Source organism: Amblyomma mixtum, chromosome 3 (assembly GCF_055824585.1).
Source record: "Amblyomma mixtum isolate Tamu chromosome 3, ASM5582458v1, whole genome shotgun sequence".
Classification (NCBI taxonomy): domain Eukaryota; kingdom Metazoa; phylum Arthropoda; class Arachnida; order Ixodida; family Ixodidae; genus Amblyomma; species Amblyomma mixtum.
In genome coordinates this window covers 367604392-367625700 of record NC_143014.1, presented here as the reverse complement: position 1 = coordinate 367625700, position 21309 = coordinate 367604392, and the positions used below count along the sequence as shown (strand labels likewise).

Sequence of the window (21309 nt, the reverse complement as noted above, 5' to 3'; positions counted from 1 at the left end):
GTTGTCCCACAGAGTGGCTTCGTGCCTCGCGATTGTCATGGTTAGGCATGCGCACATCCGTGGGAGGCATGCGCACATCCGTGGGAATGGTTGTACTCTTGTCATCATTTTGTGAAATATCGTAGAAACCCAAGAGTGAAATTAAAGACGCTATCAAAAGGGGCATAGCCGTGGGAATTATTCTTGCTCTTTGCATTGTCACGGTTGGCTGGATGCATGATGTAACGAGCACACTTGCGGTAACGGGGACAGTCATTAGGGTTGGCTGTGTGAAATAGAGAAATGAGTGTGTCCGGCCCACACCACAGCCTCTGCCACCACCTTGAGTTGGGCCGTTGCTGGTGTTCAGCAGTGAGTTTCTGCACAGGGGTGTAATTTGGGGACGGCAAAAAAGAAAAAAAATGCATTCATTCGCGTATAATGCGAGTAAGAAAAGCTCGCCGAAAGCATTTATTGGGACTGCATTTTGCACCTGACTCAATGGTCTCTCGCTTGCACGTGCGTACAGATGTGCACAGACACGCTTGATTAGTGAATTTCATGCCGTTAAGAAAAGAGCAGCTCACACCCAGCACTCATGGTGGCTGTGTGGGACTGCGACGCCCAGGAGGTTTCTCAGAGTTGGGGAATAACTGTAGTCGGATTAAATCTAGAGTGAAACTCCACCCACATTCAGGACCGCCGCACAGAATTCCTCCACGACAAAAAAAGTAGTCCATTGTTGAAAACTCTTCTTGTGGAGCGGAGTAATGTAGGGTGCCAGGGACCATAGCTCAGTGTTACTAACTGCCGTTTCTTTTTGGTTGTGTACTTCTATACAGGGAAAAGTCCAGCTAAACTGATAGCTTAGCGTCACGTGATAGCAAGTACAGTGGAAGCTCGTTAATTCGACCCCCGTTATTTCAGAAAATCGGATAATTCGACATGCACGCGAGGTCCCTACAATTATACATAGAAGTCTGTGGGGCGAAACTCTCGTTAATTTGAACAAATTTTGCTGCGCGTCGGTTAATTTGACTTCACTCCGCAGCCCGCCAGGCCGGTGCGCCAAGAGCAAAAAGAAAAAAAACACTGCCACGAGCGGCGCTACTGTGCGGCTGATAGGCCATCTGTAGGGTCATCGTCATCAGCAGCGTGAGAGGGCGAGGAAAGCGGGGTGGCGGCCGAAGCGGCCGGCGTCTTTCTTTGTGCTTTGTTGTGTAGCAGCAGTCGTGCTGGTGTCGTCTGCTTAACCCTATCGACAGCAAGTCTCGTTTTGGCGTGTGTCGTCGTTTCCGCGTGTTCTTGCTGCTACGATCGTGGTTATTTAACCGTAAGGCGGCACCTTTTTTGGTAATTGCGCCCTTTGCCAGCGTGTTTACTGCGCTGCTTTCGAGTGGGTAGCGTGCAGTGCCTGCGCGCCTCGCCTTCGTGTCCTGTCAGCTGACCGAGGATGAAATAATTGAAGAAGTGACAGGTGCTGCCAACGACAATTCGTTGGAAAGTGACGATTGTGAGCAGTTGCCCCAAATGCCGAAGCGCTCGGTGAAAGAAGCCGCAGAAGCCTTGTCCGTGCTGGAGGACTTCTGAGAACAAATCCCTGATGGTGCGTGTGCCGCGGAGCACCTGGCAGCTGTTAGAGCTATCGTAGTCGCTCAAATTCGCTCGAAAAAGCAGATGACGATAACAGATTTCTTTGCCAAATAAAGGTACGTCCTGTTGCGGCAAACATTGTTTTTTGTTGTTCATTCGGTATTTCAACATTCGGATAATTCGACAATTTTTTGCGGTCCCGTCAGTGTCGAATTAACGAGCTTTTACTGTATGTCATTTTTCTGGGAACAAAGGTCTCATAAGCCAGAAAACTGCATAAAAGCAAAGGACGCATGGAGCCGCCATGCATAGATTCGTACCACTGCGACTGGTGGCATATTCTTGTGCTCTCTCAAGGAATGCTATTTCACCTTCAGTGGGCAATTATACCGTCGAAATACAAGGAAGGCAGTGTGGCACGTTTAGCCAAGAACGCAAAGCATCTCATATTAAAACAGCACAGAACAGACAGTAGAGAGAGGGGAAAGGCTAGACACAAAAATGAGCGGTGAACCTTGCCTCGCATTCAGTGCACTCAGGCTGTGTGTGGTCATTCTACGCTGCAAGTTGAGAACCGCAGTCGCTCACGGTCATTCACGCTCGGCTATGCTTGCTGGGTGGCCAGTGAAGCGGTTTCTTTCTCGTTTCAGCTGTCTATTCGGCTACTTTGTGCAGGCGTTCTGAAATTATCAAGTGTCTGTGTTCAGCGTGTGAAGCGTATGCAAGCACATGTTTTCTGCTTAGTGGAAAGGCGGATGCGCTGATATATGCTGAAAAATATTCGAGAATTATTTCATGCATGCTGCATCAGCTCATTTAGAAAAAAAGCTCTATTGCGGGCAGTCATGCATGCAGTATGTGAGGTGCCGGCTCGCTAGGTTGGATTTTAGTGACTTTCATTTGAGCGCAGCTGAATTGGTCTTCATTATACTTTTGCAAGAAAAACTTTCAACCTGCTGATGTGCGTTTAAAATCATCGCTGATGCTGAATTTTTTCGCATTGTGCAAATAAAGGCAGGTCGCAGTCTTGCTGAGACGCGGGAGTGTTTCGCAGGAGACTGGTAATGTTTGCAACAAAATATTTGCAATAGATGAGGAAAAAAAATATTTATTGGCACCGTATTTGCACGCTTGTAAATTTGAAAGTCCAAACAGGGGGGATCAACTTACAAACGAAACCAAAGCATGGCACCATAAATAAAGGCGAGACAAACGAGATATCAGGGGTGCTATCCATGGTTGCAATTTTACATTGTCGCTATGGTACCCAGTAGCATTCGGCTATTCTGGGCGCTTTTTCAGAAGGATGTTTAATTTTTTTTTTTAACTTTCAACTGCGCGCACGACGCTCAAGGAGGTGTCGATAGATGATGGGAGAGCTGACGTCAGTCACGCAGAGTTCCTCTTTGGCTCTGCTTGGTGCATTTGACTAGACTGCCAGCCATGGTTTACCAGTTTTTAATGTGGTCGTTCGTCATCATCATTTGTGCTCCGGGTCCTGTAAGCGTCTGGCACTCATGCACGCCTACATTCATGATGGCTCATGATGGCCATCATCATTGAATGATGATCATTCAGCCATCATTCATTCATGATGGCCATCATTCATGATGGTTGTTTGTGAAGTGTGAGATTTCGTGGAACGACATGCTGTGGGGCCGCAGCAGCGATGACGACGGCAGCACCAGTGAGGGCGATGGCACAAGTGTTTGCCGAGTGGTCCATTGACTGGTACATTTTCATTTTGGAATGTGCCCATAGGAATGCCCTTCTTTTCTTTGTTTTTTGTGACGTGCGATATGGGGGAGTTGACTTACATTCAAGTAGACTTACAAATGTGTAAATACGGTAAACACCTTTTTTAGTGGAACCCACAATTTCCATGTTATTTATGTAATGATGAGCAAAAAATAGGCCATTATATGTCTAGCAGAAAAACAGACTATTATGGTAAACTGTCTCGCACTGCACAAAATGACCCGAAAAAAGCGAAACCACGGAAATTTTTTCTTAATAAACCGATTTCCACCATAGTTTGATCTTGGAAAATATCATTTTACCTGCTGGAAGGAATAAAAGCTGAAAACTAGGAATGTGCGAATATTCGAAATTTTCGAATATTTGTCGAATAGTATTATATTTTTAGTATTCGTATTCGATTCGAAATCCAAGTATTCATGTTCTTTCGAATATTCGACCCGACGCGAATATTGGTATCTAGCCGAATATTCATTGTGAGCACCGGCGTTCATTTCGGTCCACAAGCCCTATCGATAGAGATATAACAACATGGCGGCACCAAGAGCAATGCGCATGGATGAAGGAAAATTTTTCCTTAGAATTTTTCCCTCGAGGAAGGAAAACTTTTCCTTCCTCCAAGGGCCATGCTGTAGCTGACTGCGCTGGTGAGCTTCTTTGTGGCTATACCTGCGAAACTGCTATAGTCAGAGCTGTGCACGATGTACCTCGCAATACGCGCCAGTTCAGTGCCAAGTGAGAGGGCATTTTCTGTGGCTGGAGGACTTGTTTCAGCTAGAAGGGAACTACTTCTGCCTCACCATGGGGAGCAGCTGGTTTTCCTTCACGACAAACTTTTAGGTTCATCCCAGCAACACGCTTTTGTGCTGATGGCATGCTAGCCTTAAGCAATGCTGTGTACTAGCCATCCTCTCTGATATTTCCACTCTTCTAAGAATAATCTTCGAGGCTTTGATACTTTTTGTGCAGCCACACACACCTTTTGTGCTCATTTAATCATCGATAGTTTAACTGTGATGTTCTTGGGTGCTCAAATAAATGCTTTGTAGTGGTTAAATGCGTCTGTCCTTGATTATTCAATATTCGATTCGATATTCGGAATCAAGTATTCGTATTCAAAATATTTGATATTCGCACACCCCTACTGAAAACGAAGGTCCCTGTTGATATGATATGCTGTTTATAGATGCAGCGAGTCTCTCCCAACCCCGGTGTGTTCCTCATGTGTAACTGTGCCCTTGCGTGTGCAGTGGCAGGGGACAGGGCCCCTGTGGGTGCCAAGGGGGGACCGGCGCCCCCCCGCAGTGTGTCGGTGCCCAGCTCACTGGGGCACGAGGCGCGGAAAGCTGCGGCCACAGGAGGGGCATTGCATCCGCCGCAGGTGCAGCAGCAGCAGGCGTGCTCACCCGTCAGGCCTGCCGCATCACCCACGCGTGAGCACGATCAGCAGAGAGCATCACCATCCGCACCACACAATGCTGGCTCCTCGGCTAAAGCTTCCCCTGGCAACGTAGCTTCAGCGGTAAGTGAGGTGTGAGGATGGATTTGGCTTAGTGTCTGCCTCCTCCTAGTTAATACCTGTGAGGTTTTGTTCATTCAGCCTATCCATGGCTTGCACGTGACATCACATTAGCGAGATAGCTGGAACGGCGGCCATGCTTTCTGTGCTTGGCTGCTGCACACGCTTTGTGATGCAGACAAACAGGTGTTTCACTCTGTGACTGGCTCCTTCACGCTTTTTGCATGAATGCAGCTCCTATTCGGAATGTGCAATCCTTTCACGAGGGCTACATTTTTAGGCATGTGGGAATATTTGGTAATTTTGAATATCCAGTCAAATAGCGAAGTATATTCAATTCAACCCAAATGTTTGGTATCTGAAGTGTTTGTTGTGAGCAGGTAACGTTTTCTGGAACTCTTGTTGTGTGTGGTTTTGGTTCAGCCAGCAGCAGACGCAAGCAGGCGTAAGCATGGCACTCAGATTTGTACATGCTAGCTGTCTGCAGCCGCACAGTGGCATGCATCAGTGAAGAGACTTAGCATAGCCTGAGTGATCTGCTTTCGTGTGCCGCCAGTGTGCGAGTGCTGATTGGTCCCGACGGGGCAGGCGTGCAAGCAGCTGGCCGGCGCCTGGTAAAGCTCCCTTGTGGCATCCTCAGGGCGATCTAAATGCGTGCAGTGGCTCCTCGTGGGAACGGATCGCACTGTGCTAAATCTCTCTAATCGGAGGACACGCAGCTTCCTTGACTACCACAGAAGAAGTCAGAGCAGAGTTCAGCTGCCACAGCTGCTCCTCTGTGCATGGAATTCGCTAAACAAGCATGAAGATCGGTCTCCCTTTCAAACACCTTGTGTGGGGTGGTGCTGGGCGTGCGGTGCGTAGCAGGTGTCATGGAGTCGCTGCTTAAAAGCAACAGCTGTGCAATGACCTAGGTGGTGGCCCCACTTATAGGTCTCACACCCCACAGATACACTGGCACTGCACGTAGGTCAGCTCCCCCAATTTTCGATGGCCTTTTTGCAGGGCATCGACACAGCTTCAATGAGTGTGACAAAGCTTTAATGCATTCTCTCTTTTTTTCATGTAATGGCCGTGTGTTTCAGAAAAATGCATGACTTTGAAAATGCCTATTGTGCCCCACAACCTTTTTGTCTGCCAGAAGTATTCGAAATAATCGCTTCGAAATTATTTGAAGAGAATTACTGTTCGCTTGAAATTCGCTTTGAACCAAAAAAACCACTATTCACACATGCCTAAACTGATTGTATCAGTGTGTGTTCGGTGCAAGGGACGGCAGTGCGAGCTCATCGGCCCTTCAAGACTAGAAGCAGAGAAGAGCGTGGGTGTTATCCTATTTGCGGGCATTGGGCAGTAACATTATAAGCTGCTTTGCGATCCTCAATTGAATGTAATCGCTGTTATGTCACTTTTCGTTTTCTCTAGTGCATAGGTGGAAGCTTGTCAGCAATCCACCAGAGTGCGGTGGGAGAGCTGAAGTAGGTGCGATATCCTGTAAACATAAAGACTGCACAACAGACGGCACATAGAGGAGAATCACACAGGACGAGTGTGCTTCTTTTCTGTGTTCCACTTTTTGCACATTTTTTATGTTCACAGCTTCTCAGTAAGGCAGCTCGAGGAAGACCGAGTTCTACTTCAGCTTGGGGTCAGCGCAAAACTTTTTCTTTACTTTTTGAGCTCTTTGTACTGGGTGAACTTATCTCGAGGCATTAATGTAGCACTGCCTGTGAATGTTACCGTATAGTGCGGAATATAGGTCGAGGTTTTTTCCGAAAAGTATTACCAAAAGGTCACCCCTCGACTTATATACCGGCCTTTGGCACAAACTGAATAGTCGTCTGGCAACATGTGCGAGCCACGGACATTTTGGCATCCGCATCGTTATCGCTTCCATGCTGACGATTCTTTCCTTCCTCTTTGTCGACCGACGCAGCCAAACGTTGACGGCGGTAATCGTTCTTGGCGTTGTAACATATTAATTTCGCGACAGCCCGCAAAATGAGTACCGGTACTCGACATCAGTTCACCGTGGCGTTTAAAAAAAAGTTATCGAATTCGCTGAAGAGTATGGGAACATGTCCGCCCAGCGACACTTTGGCATCTCGGAGAAGAACGTCTGGTACTGGCGAGTGCAGAAAATCGAGCTGTCTGCCTGAAACGCGCGGAAGGCGTCCTTTCGCGGGTGCTGCGCGGTGCACCCTGAGCTCGAAGACAAGGTATGCGGGCATTCAAGAAATGTTGCATTAGCAACTCGTTGGACGGTACCGAGGACGACATGCTGTGGGACGCAGCCAGCGCAAAGCAGTCGTCTTCGGACGAGAGCTCAGACAGCTTGGACGAATGAGGAGGCTACGAGTCTGGTGGCACCAGTGAATAAAACGAAGTTTTGTGCCTCATAATTTTTATGTTGACTTTTTTGCTTCAAGGTAAGGGGGTTGACCTATATTCCGCCTCGACCTATATTCCGCATTATACGGTAGTTCCTTTTTTCCACATTTCCCAGAAACATTGATATTTGCTGTCAGCAGATTGGCACACAGCTAGGGCTTCTCAATGCTGAATGACGGCATCAAAGCACACTATGCACAGCTTAATCAGTGTCGCTGCCGTGTTGGCCTCAGGATGCTGTTCATGCACCTCAGCTCTCCACTTTTCACTACTCAGTGTCTCAGTGTGTGTCGTGCGAAATATTCATGCTTGGCGCCGTACCAAAGGAGAAGCCCAATCGGGATTCGTCTCCTCGAGCTGCATGGGTGGTCACCATTTCAGAGCAAACAGTCAGGTTACCGTATTTACCCAATTCCAACGCGCACCTTTTTTCGGGGAAAATACGTCTCAAAATCGCATGCGCGTTGGATTCGAGTGCAAACTGAAACTGCCCCATAGCTGCCCATCGTCATCGCCATTATACGATGTGGGAGCTCACTAACTGCTGGAAACATGGGAGCACGTTTGCTCGTCGTTTTCTGCGTCGCAGGAGCCGTTTTCAACCGGTGTGGCGCTTGTCATTGGTCGCGTGCTCAGCGACCACGGACCGCGTTCACGACGACGGTATCCCGTGCACTGCCGCGGGCGGACGCCTCATCACTGCCGTTGCACGATCAAGATACGCGGGTCGAAGAATATGTTGATGAAACAACGGTTATCGGAAACGCGTCTTTTCGGCGGTAAAGTTCCAAAAACGATGAGACTCCTTTCTGTTTTGCGGCCGACTCTCTGACAGAGATTACATCGTCCGCAGGCGGGGCACGCCGCGCCGCTGACGAGGTCGTGCATCATGCCGATCTCACAGATAAAAGCGCTCCCGCGCCCGTTTTTACAGTCGAAGATCTTTATCTTTCGCTCAGACGCACTGACGAAGTCATGGATGCTCCGCAAGAAGCATCGCCGTTGCCGCAGTTACGCCTAGCAGCAGACGAACCTCCCGTAACCAGAGCTCTCCGCTTGCGCTTGGGGCGTCTTCCTTTATACTGATGCTTTGTCAGGAAATTGCGTGAGCGAAAATCTCGTTTCTCAGTCACATCCATAGCGGAGATAGGAGAAAAACCCGGGCAGAAGCGTTGGTTCACGTCTCGGTGGCGGCAGAACGAAGAAAGAGCGTCTGCGCCCGACCGTGCGGTGGAATGCTCGTAGCCAATGGAACGGCTCCGATCGTACCACGTGATTTGAAGGGCCAGTCGCGACGCTCGACTCGGGCGGGAAACGATCTTTTTTTTCGTATTTTTATCAAGAATGCGCCGCTGCCGAAGTGGCTTCTCGTAGACCAGAGTAGACGATGGGTAGGCCTACTTCCCCGCGAATATTCAAGAGCGGGCGACGCCGTGGAGCGAAATGCCGCGTTCCCGAAATTCGGTCAAATTCGCACTTTCGCGAGCCACCGCGAGTGCTTTAATAGTATTTTTTACTAACTTCCCATTGATTATTGGCTTTGATTTTTTTACACATAAAAGAAGAGGCTTGGGGGAATACAAAACGCAAGAAAATACAAAATCGACTTTATCGGAAAAAATCGCGGTTTTTTCACCCGCATCTCCCCTTAAAATATAAAAACGGTTGCAAATTATTTTCATTCGTGGAAGTCACATGCACGTTAGAAGCGGGGCTTGTAGTTTTTTTTTTTTCATTACCAATATCGGGCGCGCGTTAGAATCGGGGCTTGAAAATTTTCTTTTTTTTGGTGCCGTAAATTGGGTGCGCGTTGGAATCGGGGGCGCGTTGGAATTGGGTAAATACGGTAATCAGTGTCGCTTTCCTTGTTTCACTCTTATCACGTACTCGAAAGTTGAAATTGCGAATTGACCTATCACAATGTGCGCACAACAAACTCAGTGGTAGCGGTTCCCATGGTCAAAGTCGGCTCATTTAAAGCTGTGTCACTGTGTTCAGCGGGTCTTCGTTCTCTTGCACTGGTCCTTTGGGATATTCCATGTGGAAAGGAAGTTTTTGCTTGTCAGATTTTCTACCACGACTACCGTTGTGCTTGGACCGTCCTACTGAAACGATGCGAAATGTATACTGTGGGAGGTGGTGGTTCATAAACATGGTGTAAACATATCCTTTCACTGTTTCAGTGCAAGCTATGTATTTGGAACATGGAAAATCAATTCAAACTGTGCAGGGTTCATAAGTCTTGTTTCAAACACATTTACTCACTGGTGGGCCACCTGCAGTTTACCTGGGTTGCAGGACTAACAGTACACTCAAACCCCGCTACAGCGAAACTTTTGTCACAATGAAGTATTTCCGATTCCCGGTCAGCGTACAATACAAGGCAGTGCAGTTACTTTCCCCCTACTAAGAACAATTTTCAGAGCGAGGTTCCGATTCAACGAACTTTTTCCAAGTAAGCAGCCAATTAAATTTTTTTTATTTTAAAAATAAATTTTTCTTAAATGGCTGCTGAAGGCAGTCAGCATTTTCAGTAATGTGACTGACACTCCCTGTAGAATCGTAATTAATGTGCAGACATGTGCGCATAGAGATGCGATGCGATGCATGACTATCTGCGACAGTTTTGCCGGTTGCTCAGACTCCATGCTTGTCAGTTGAAGTCATTGGTGCAAGGTGGGTTGTGGCTTTTTCGCTCGCTTTTGCTGACAAATGCGTAACGGAAATTCGTTCTGCGTTTATTTCAGTGTGACGTTATCGTGTCGACGAAACCCAGAGAAAACGAAGCATTTTATAAGTGATGGCTAGTTGCAAAGCGCATTTGGGGCATGTTAGGCCTAGAGTTAACTGTACAAGTACCTAGAGGTGCGCGTTTGTTCTCCTTGCACCGTTTGGGCATCTATTCGCCAAACGCGATCACACGGTTGAAAGCATCCATGAATTTCGGAGAAGCCAACTCCTTTGCATCGTTTAGCACAAGACCATTGCTGACAGCAAATTCGTGCGCTTACTGTTCTCGTGCTTTGTGGCATCTTTTTGGTCCCAGAGCACAGGTCCAGTGGGAACAATGTTTTCTTATGAATAACACGCAATTTTACCACAGGTGTTCACTTATTGTTCAAAAGAAAATGTTTGTCATTTGTGGTGTTTATAACAGATGGCACCACTAGAGATGTGAAGGCCTGAAAAAAACACTGCAATTTTGGAAAAAAAACGTTTTTTTTCGTTTTTTTCAGACGAGGAAAAATGGAAAGAAACATTGAAAATTTCACAATGCAAATTCAAGGTTTTATGATTGCTTGCTTTTAGTTTAGGTTTTTGTTTCTGCTTTGAAAATCATTACAGCGTGCATCATTGAATGATTGGAGAGCAGTCGTCATCACCGGTGCGAGGTAGTGCTTTTAAAATGTTCGTGCTGCGAGTACGCGGGTTGAAGGCCAGGTCACATATAAAACCCAGGCTTGACTTAAAAACACTAACACTTGAAATCACGGCTGAAGTAAAACAAAATGGCTGCAAATTCTACAGCGCTACACATGTGGCATAGATAACATAGGCTGCTGTGCACGTAAGCGGTTTTAGCCAAATGCAAGCCTAGCTTCTTGATTTCCAACGTAGCAGAGTACAGGACATCCGCACAAATTTGGTCCAGGAAAGGCGTCTGCAGCGAAGCACATGGCCCCATCTACCTGGTGGCAAGGCCTCTGCATTAACCAGCTGCTAACTCGTCTGGCTTGCCAACTGCTGCAAATACCGCCATCATCCACCAGCTGCGAACGAAACTGGTCACGTTTCGGAAACGTCCATACAAGGATTCGCAGCAGGCTGTCAGGGGAACGCGTTCGAAAGCTTATGTATGTGCAGTCGTACCTAGCTGTGGACACAGCTTCAAGCCATGCTGCTGCGCGTAGTGCCGCATCCAGCGACAGTGACTCTGTGTCCGATATGCAGTGACTTATAGATCAGTTTTCATGTTCCCTTTCTTGGTGCAATAGAACAAAAAGTTCGTTCCACAGATATGATACTTATATCTCCATATTCGCCTGAAGTGCAAATCATTATCTTCTCGGTGCAATAGAACAAGAAGTTCGTTTCACAATATGACATCTATAACTGGATATTCGACTTAACTTCAGAGCATTATTATTGATCATTGTGCTGTTGCAAATAAATCTGTTTATGTCATGTTTTGCAAAATTTCCAATTTTTCATGAAAAAAACCCTGAAAAGAACGGTGTTTTTCATGCCCTTCAAAATTTCTTGAAATTTTACATCTCTAGGCACCACCCATCATCCACATAGCGAGTGTTTTATTCATAACTCATTGACGTATGCCTCACTGCAGCTGATGCATTGCTAGCAAGCTGTGTCACTCAATGCAAAAGTAGTTTATCTAAATAAAGCAAGTTCGGCAGCCAGGAACAAGCAGATTGACCTTACACTCGCCCTAACCACTAACCAAACATAATGAAAACTTGTTCTGTAAGGCTAGTCGTGTTGGCAAAAAACACGAAGCTGAGAAGATTGCACTTGAAGTGCGTGTGCCAGCCATTCAGAGGTCATTGTAGAGGCCTCAGAAGAACATTGGAATGCAGAAAATGCAGATGTTCTAAAAATATTTTGCAGTAGTAAGTAATAACAAGGGCTCCATAGGCGTGAAATATATCGATATTTTAGGGGTTGGAGGTCTAATTTATTTAAATTTTTGGGCAGGAACTTTAGAGTGTGTTGGTCCTGGATATACCATTTTTGAAAAACCGAAATTTTTGCATTTTTTTTATAATTTCCAAGACCCGCGTCTCCCCTTACGCCCCATAAAGTCCAGTAGCAGGTGCACTCCGCACCTACGCACCTTTTAGTCTGCTGGAGGCAACGCGCACAGTGCCTAGATCTGGCCATATTGTTGTCGTGGTTTGCATTCACTGAGAAAGTTCGTCCTAAGCGGATTCTTTTTTTTACTCTGAATCCTACAGGAAACCAACTAAATCGTCTTAAATTGTTCTTGTCTTCAGTGAATTTGTCTTAACGAGAGTTTACTGTATTTAAGGGGGGACACTGGTCTTGAAAAAAAAATTTTTATTAATGAAGTCACAGTTACAAAATCTTCAGGGCGTATGTATTTTTGTGTGCTGATTCCGAATATATCATTTAATTTCGTGTAAAGCAATTCCTTGAGCACTTATGCAATTTTTATGCTAGTATTTTGCGGAGAGTTTTGAAGAAAATTTGCTGCAGGAAACTCGCTGAAATGTATGCCATTGGGTTCTCTTGACACCAAGGAATGCAATAAGGGTGAAATTGTCTTCCTGCCTATCAAAGAACTTAAGTTATAGAGTTTTGAAGTTGTCGCTTCAGAAATGAGAAGAAAAGTGTGTATTCCTGTGTGTGAAGTGGCAGTTTCAATACCCTATTACTCAAGTTCTATGAGAGCCAGGATGATAATTTTACCCTTATTGTATTCCTTGGTGTCAAGAGAACCCAATGGCATACATTTCAGCAAGTTTCCTGCAGCAAATTTTCTTGAAAACTCTCCGCAAAATACTTGCATAAAAATTGCATAAGTGCTCATGGAATTGTTTTACATGAAATTAAATGACATATCTAGAATCAGCGCACAAAAATACATGTGCCCTGAAAATTTCATAACTATGACTAAATTAATAAAATTTTCTTTTCAAGACCAGTGTCCCCCCTTAAGGGGGATGAGGGGATCAAAGGCAACTTTTCTGTTTTTCGACTTAGAGTGATGAAATTTTGCAGACTGGCTTAAAACAGCATCACACAAACAGATATAAAGTTTCCCACTGACAGCTTTATTAGTTTCCCTTTAATCATTGTTTATACGTTGTCCCCATGTTGCTTGCTTGTGGAAAGCCTAGCATGACAAAAAAAAAAGGCTACAGGTCTGTAAATGCTTTTAATATTTACTAAGAAGTGTGGTGTAAATCAAGACTCTCTTAATTATTTTTTTAAATCTGTCTGCTCTTTTTTATAAAGGACACAATATGCACCTTCTTTTATGTTTAGAATGTATCATGCTCTAATTACCATGTAATAAAAACATGCGAGCCTAAATGGTAAATCTGAGACTGTCTCGATGCAGACCACATTTCAGCGATCCCAACAAAACAAACAGGGTAAAAATCCATGCACCCATTGCTGTGCTACGCTTTCCACGAGCAAGGCATTAAGCTCAAAACAAATTTTTGAGAAAACAAGCCTGAAAGTTCTAAGCTAGCTTGCACTGTCTGTGTGTAGATGCCAACAAATATATTTATCTGGAGTGCTTAAAGTTTATTTTTGGGTGAAATATTACAGTACAACATAGAAACAGTGTTGGAGATGCCAAAAAGTGTACTTTTCTAAAATCAACTTTTTTGGTGATTTTTGCGACCTGATCCCCACATCCCCGCTTAATGGAGTATAATGGGCACCAAGAGCTGTGCAGGTCATATGGTGAAAGGGGTGCCCAGCTTTTTTGACACTTCACTGTTGGAGGTATATATCTTGCTGATGGGTTTCTCGTGTGACCATTCTACCCAGTACCCTGAAAGCGTTCTGGGGATAAGTTTCAGCGTGCAGTTTCAGAGACTCGACGCCGCTCCTTGTCTGTCAGCAGATAGTCGAGAACAAATGCTTTTCTTATCTTCTTCTTGTAATCTCTTGTTTCTCGGCCTGAGTGTGCTCACCTGTCGAGCAGCGCTTGAGGGCAGGGGCCAGTTGCCTCTGTGAGGTGTTGTCATGTGTGGGCAGTGGAGGGCTTGGGGTCGCCATTGTCCCTAGTGAGCTGTGCTGTCTTTCTCTCCTACTGCAGGGCACGCCAACCAAGCAAGCCAGTGGCCTCATGTCAAAGCTGTTCAAGAAGGATGACACTATGGGTGGGTCCCTTTTTCACCCTATGTGATTCTTGTCAGGTGTCCTCATTGGGATATTGCGAGTGGAAATGTTTACTGCAAAAGTTAGAAGGACAACATGGTAACATATGATACCAGAGGAAGCCAGAGGATGCACTTGGGGCGAGAGCAGTGTGTGGGGGCGGCTGTTTCTGTTCCGTTACAGATTTGGCTTAAGGCAGGGGTTCACAAAGTAGGTTCCTTGGAGTGCTTTCTGGGGACTGACCACACAGTTTGTTATGATCGAATTTGGGCATATCTTGTGTTTGCCTCTGCATGCATGTTGGGCTGGAAGGAAGGCCAGCACCTTTCTAGTTGTGTCATAAACGGGGGAATCTCAATCATCAATGTTTCAATGTGGTATTAAGGCGGAGGCTTGGGCAAGAGTGTGCATCATATGTCAGTAAAACAGCGCTAGACACGGGACAGAGGAAGAACAACACAGCACAAGGCTTCTTCCTTCGTCCCGTGTCTAGCGCTGTTTTACTTATATTCAATGTGGTATGGTAGCAGTAATCTTGCAAAGGGGCCACTTGATGTCTTGGGCAGCAGCAGTGAGGCTAGCTCCAAAGTTGTGGTTGGTGGCTGGTCTCAACATCGCCAGACCACACCACTGCTGATTGGTGAATCCACCTGTAAACCAGCCAGCCTAGTGGTGTCACCTGCCTTCCCCACCCACCCCGCATCATGTGGTGGCATTGCTTAGTGTCCCTGCCACTGGCTGATGCATTTCCACCAGTTGTCACCCCTGCACTGGCCAGTAGGCACTGCAGTCTCTCTGTCATTGAAGAGTTGGAAATGAAGGTGAGGACCCTACATGGTGGTGTGCCTGCAAAGGTGTATTCTGCCGTGCATCTTTGCTCGAGGGCTCGGTGAGGTTTGAAGTGAGACATGGAGCTGGACGAAACTGCATCCTAGATATTGTCAATCACAGTACAGTGGCTGACCAATTTTTCAGACTCCAATAATTTGGACTAGCGTGTTATTTCGGACTTCACTGAGGAACCGTCGCGTCTCTCATAGGAACGTGTACATTTTCACAACCGATATTTCAGACTTTGTGGAGTCTAAAAGTTCGAATTTTTGGACTAAAATAGACGCCAGCAATACTGTGAAGATCATTTTAAAGTTTGTTGTTTTGACCTAATATAGACGTGAGTGGGCATTGCTGTCACAATCAACTCATTCTCCACCGTCGTGAAAGGTGCCACCTTGGATTAAAATGGAATGAGCGGGTGCCATGGAGGAAAGGAAATTGTGAGTTTTTTTTTCCTCCATGGCGGGCGCTGATGGAGTGAATCGGACAGACTGGCTTGGATAGGCTTGGCTGTTTGTTCTCCACCATTGTCATTCGAGATGATGGGACGCTCCCTGTTGCCATCGAGACGACCTACAAAGAGTGCGCAGTCACTTTGAAAACGGTGCAGTGGGACAGTAGTACAGCTCCAGCATCTGCCGCGGCTTGGATGACGTAACCCATGGAGGGGGGCAGCAAACGCGGTAGAGGGGGGGAGGGGGCGTGCATTCAGAGGCGTTCGCTTCCGCTCGCGTCTTCCCGTGGGTTACCTCTCGGTCTATGCGAGCATCGTTGCCCCATGCAAACTGACTGTTCTTGCTTCACGCGGCGAGTGAATTCGTTTGCGGCATGACTTGCGGCTGTGTTGCACTGTCTGGTATCGTGATGCAAGAGGCTGTGGACATGATGAAAGCATGGCTATGGCTCATATACAGTCTAATATTATCGCTTGTAGGCGGAACATGGGGAGCGGCGATTTTCGCGATTTTGAAGGACAGTTTTTGTAGAAAATTAATTTCTTTAAAAGCTAACGGATTTTTCGGTCTATTCAATTATTTGGACCATCTTCCGGGTCCCTCAGAGTCCAAAAAAATTGGTCGGCAACAGTGTGGTAAAGGGAGTGTAGCAGCACTTTCAGCGTACTCTTGCTTGTGGACCTTGCACAATGCGTTCTTTAAGCGTGGCACGGGCAAACTGCCATCACAGCACAAATGAGCCAAGTGGTTTAGGCTGTGGATGGAGGCATCAGCCGCAGGTGTCTGGTGTCCACACATTTATTTCCAAGAGCACTCGTTCAGCAGGAGGGAGTGGAGCCGTTGGCAAGCCGAGGCGGCGCACTGTCGATGTTCAATCCCGTAGCTGTCGTTGTCTGAACTGCGCACACCAGCCGAGCGTACCGGGGCGTGCCCTCGTCTTCTTCAGCCAGGCTGCTTACACAAGGCTTACACCTCCTCATATCACTTGGTGTAGTGATGGATGAGTAGCTATCATAAAATTAAGGGGACACCTAATGGTACGATGCGGTATCTTTTATGGTCCCCTCCAGCGGCCTGGGGTCCTCTTTGTGTGTCACTTCACAGACACTGCACTGTTCTTTTTTCACCACCGCATAGTGTTTAACCTATCCTTAAGAGTACAATGCGATATCATTAGGGATCCCTCCTGCACAAGTACCTCTTGTCTGTCGCCTAGGTTCTGCCTACATGCCCATCTATATATGCAGAATTGGTCACTCCGTACTTTATAGATCCCTGTGACCTCTCGTACCGCTCCTGGTGCAGTGGTGCAGCGGTTAAGTGATGCGCCACTGCCCTGCAATGGAAGATGCTGCTACTGGTAGGCCTTGTGCAACCTAGGATGCTCGTCCCGAGCAACCTCTCGTGACCTAATCATTAATTGAACTGCCACAGTGGCCAGTTGTTCGCAATCTGGTGGTCAGGTTGTAGTGACATTACAGGGCCTTGTGACCTAGGTGGCTGTGGACGGCTTTACTTCTCGGGATGCCTTTCGCTATAGCTGTTCCCTACCTCTTCCCTGTTGGCAGTGGTGCAAGTTGACGTGCATGCGCCCCCTCCGGCCGTCCACAATGTTGACGACTTTGTGCCTGATGGGGATGCCAGCTTCAACAGCTTCCTGGAGGATCGGGATGCCGATGCTGGTGCTGCTGCTGCATCATCCGCCCTCGATGAAGAAAGTGCCAGGTGAAGGCTCTGAGCAGCTGGTTGCTTTGTGCAGTGCACATTGATGTGGGATTCTCAATTGATAGATGAGCCTGGTGTGAGAAAAAAAAATGTTGTTCTTGTTACACCAGTTCCCTTAAACAATTTGCTTTGAGCTAGCCATTTCAGAATGACCACATTCATTCTGTGGTGTGCTAGCATGGCGCAGAAAAGGCAGAGGAAACTGCGTAAGGATACATGCTCGCTGTCACCTGAATGGATACTGTCATCCGTATGTGTGCCTGGCAGAAAAAAAATGAGATGAGCCAACTTGTTACACCTACATTCAGCACTGCAAGGCGCCTTCCGAGTGGCACTTGCAACTTTTGCCAGGGGGTTTTCGTGTCGTGGCTTTAAAGCAGCTTTGACACAGTATTGTTTTGCAAGCCATCCTGACGAGGGACTTACCTCTCTGGCTTCTTTTGCTTTTCAGTGATGAGGATGACTCGGGTGGAAATCCCCTGGTGACCGGCTTCCAGGATGACGTGGACCCCGAGGATTTTCATCCTGGTCACGCAACTGGGGATTTGCCTGCATCTGGGGTGTCTGTTGGCCACAGAGACTCACACGAAGATGGTGCCCTGTGTAGTCATGGCGCCAGTGCACGAGGTGAGATACTTTGAGATATCACAGTCATTCACTTGGCCTGCTTGCTCCCTCACATACATGCACACACGCGCTCTCACTCTCTCTCTCTCTCACTCACTCACTCACTCAGGGATAACTTAGGGCTAAAGGTCCTCTGGCAAGATTATTACATTGGGGAAGTGGGGTTATGTAGTACAGAGTAACTGAAAAGGAGACACACTGTTCAGTAGGGTAGTATATATTGCCACGTTCGGTTTCGGTTTTAGGGGGTTTAACATCCCAAAGCGACTCAGGCTATTAAAGGCACTGTAGTGGAGGGCTCCGGATCGTTCCGACCCCCTGGGGTTCTTTAACGTGCACTGACATCGCACAGTACATGGGCGCATAGAATTTCGCCTCTACTGAAATGCGATTGTTGCGGCCGGAATCGAACCCGCGTCTTTCGGGTCAGCAGCTGAGCACCATAACCACTGAGCCACCGCGGTGGCTGAGATAATATATATGACTGGTATTTATATCTCTCATATAGAGAAAGGTAAAGATGCCTGACTTGTTTTGTGCAGAGAAATAAACTATCACTGTTGAAAAATTGGGTGACACCACATGAAGCATGTTTGGAAGCCAAGCAGTGGAATCACCGAGTGTTCCACCATGTAGTGATTCCAAAAAAGTGGTGATGTACAGGGCCCACAGGTTGTTGTAACTGCCATTACCACCTGAAGCCATGTTGTGACCCCGCTATTCTTTCGTCGCATTGAGTCACCAGGGTGGTTCCCCCTTTTGTGCGGGGGCCAATTTGTAGTGAAGATGTTGAGCTGAACTATGTTGAGCTGGCTGTTGAGATGTTGAGCTGGCTACAGGCACCCAAAGACGAGAAGGATGGTTACTTGGCAGACCATGAGCTACCAAAGCAGTAAACCGCTGCTTCGTTTCGGCTACCAGTGTCTTAAATCCCGCTGTACACCCCAGTTTTGATCATGGAGGGAAAAAAAAAACTAGGAGGGAGCATGACATTACGCGCTCATCCTCCGAGGACCCTTTTGTGCACTGAACTGGGTTCTCCAACGTTACCAGACTGCAAGCCAGCTTGGGCTGCGGTGTTGTTTAGTGAACATGCCAGCTCTGGCGGAATGCATGCTGAATTGGTCTTGGAATTCCATGTCTTTTCATGGCAGCTCAATTGCTTCAATTATAAATGCTGCATTGTTTTCAGTGTTTTTCGGTGCACTGGAGCAGGTAATCAATGGTTTCGCCAGTGGTGTGGGTGGAATGGGCACAGAATGCTCACCAACAGAACCAAAACCCCATACGTGGCATTCTTTCGTGCGTGTCTTGCATCCCAGCATACAGCATTTCACGGCACAGTTGAGGTGACGGAAACACGTGGGCGCATTCGCCTTACTCGCGAGCACATGCATGGAGCAGCACAGCCAGCGGAACCGAAAACCGCCTAAGAACTGCCACTTCCTTGTCACGTGAGGGCCTCTTTCCCTTGATATCTTATGACTAGGCTTCACGTGACACTCTCTCCTAGTTTTTTTTCCTCCATGGGTTTGATGCTTGAATTTACAAGCAGAAATGAACTAGACCTAACTTTGCATGATTTTCTTTTTCCCTCTGTGTAAGATTGCCCCTCTAGTAATTTTCGGGATTCACAATTAATGCTGATAAAGTACTAGTGTGTAGTTTGTTCATGACCACTAAGCTCTTGGGCAAGATAACCGCTGGTCCTTAAGGGTAACGGAGTGGATTCCAAGAGAAGGCAAGCGTAGCAGGGGACGGCAGAGAGTTAGGTGGGCGGATGAGATTAAGAAATTTGTGGGAATATGGTGGCCGCGGCTGGCGCAGGACAGGGTTAATTGCGGACACGTGGGAGAGGCCCTTGCCCTGCAGTTGGCGCAGTCAGGCTGATGATGATGATGATGATGATGAAGCTCTTGGGATGTGGATAGATCTCGGTACACCGTGTACACTTCCTAGTAGTGTGCATCCTGTTCACTGCCATGTATGGAAGTTCCAAAAAGCACTGTGGGCATTCATAACAAATACAAGCTTGTGAAAGGAAAGTGTTTTGACCTGTGCCAAAAATTAGGATAGTAGCTGAGCTATCAGTGTTGTTTATGATCCAGGAAACTTTCAAGTGCACTGTTGCTCTTGTGGAAGTTGTGCAAGCTTCTCGTTGCTAACTTGCATGCAATCATTTCCTCTCCCCTTTTCCAGAGCCCTCTGAGGAATCGTTCCTGTCCCGGGAAGAGGTACGTGGACAAGTGCTCTGCTGCTGCGAGGTGCTGGTGAACACAAAGGGCAGAGGGGCTGCTGCGTTAGTCTCGTGTGAGACACAGCACGATGTGGGAGTCTCAAGGCAACGGCGAAAGATCGAGCGGCCGAATGTGCAAAATGGCATTCAGAATTATTGCACATGGGTTTATCAACAGGGTGTTGTAGTGGAAAACTTCTGAGATTTTCAGCTGGGACTCGTAGTGTAGCAATAGAAGGCATTTGGTATTAAAGGGACAGTGAGGAGAGCACTATTAATATTTTTTTATAGCAAAATCTGATACTTCGGCATGTCATGGCTTTGTTGCCACTTGGCCGGCAGCGAAAGATGCATTTATTTCTAAGAAATTTGGATTCGAAGTTGAAAAAGTTTTTCCCGCCGCTCTGATTCAAACTTGGGATTCTCTTACGACGACACAGGACTAAGTGACGTGAAATATGACGTGCACATGACGTGACGCAGACTCCGTGATTTCTGGCGGCCAGCAGGTGTGGCCTAGCAGCAGCCGAAAAGAAAGCAACTGCCGGCCGCACGTTGAAGGCATCTATCGGCTATTGTGGCCGTCGCTACCATCGCTTCGTTTACGTTTGCACTGGCGTTTTGCCAGCGTTACGATCGATCCCGCTCTCGAAGTCCTCAACGAAGTTCTCGCAAATAGACACCTTTAGCATACCGTGTACCTTGTTACCGTTAGCGGAATACCGGGAGCCCGCCTACCACCGGGGAGCAGGCGCTGATTGGTCCCGTTGCTGCAGGCGCGTAGTGCCGGGTACGTGGTGCCATCTGGCGACATCAAGGAGATTTGAGCATGCTTTGGCTGCGCCTCAGCGATTTGTGAATTGTCGTGTCCTAGTGTTGCTAGAAGTATTGGTTCCAGCAACACTGTTTTGTTATATGACGTCATGACGCTTGTACTTGCGAGTTTGGCCTGTGGCGGCGATACCTGTATTTTGGTTCTTGCTCTTTTCTATGTTACAAGAGCTTTGTTGTCAGTATGAGTGGCGTTTTTGTAATCAGGAGCTGGTATTCTGTCGATACAAACCAACTTCAATTTCTCCTCAGTGTCCCTTTAATGAGTTTCTACATGGTCAAAGCACAGGTATAGCTTGGAATGAGAGCAGGCAGTGTGGTGGGGGATAGGTGGGTGAGCTGGTATGTATTCATTTTGGGTAGAAACAGCATTCTTTGTCCTTCATCCATTCACGCTGTTTCTACCCTAAATGAAATTGTTTAGCTATGCGAGATTTTTCGTTGAAGGTAAAATCACAATTGGCTGTGATGGCCATGGTTTGTGG

The 21309-nt window shown here is 47.0% G+C and overlaps 1 protein-coding gene across 6 annotated transcripts in view; it reads left to right on the top strand.

Annotated features, from left to right (window-relative positions):
- The window catches only part of LOC149356696 (rab-like protein 6), a 76613-nt gene that overhangs the window by 41575 nt on the left and 13729 nt on the right, over positions 1–21309 (top strand). For all 6 annotated transcript variants that reach the window (XM_089584281.1, XM_089584284.1, XM_089584283.1 and 3 more), the window contains 5 exons: positions 4581–4852; positions 14055–14118; positions 16974–17130; positions 17582–17757; positions 19957–19991. In XM_089584281.1, the coding sequence (XP_089440407.1) occupies positions 4581–4852; positions 14055–14118; positions 16974–17130; positions 17582–17757; positions 19957–19991 (704 nt within the window). The remainder of the gene's footprint in view (positions 1–4580; positions 4853–14054; positions 14119–16973; positions 17131–17581; positions 17758–19956; positions 19992–21309) is intronic.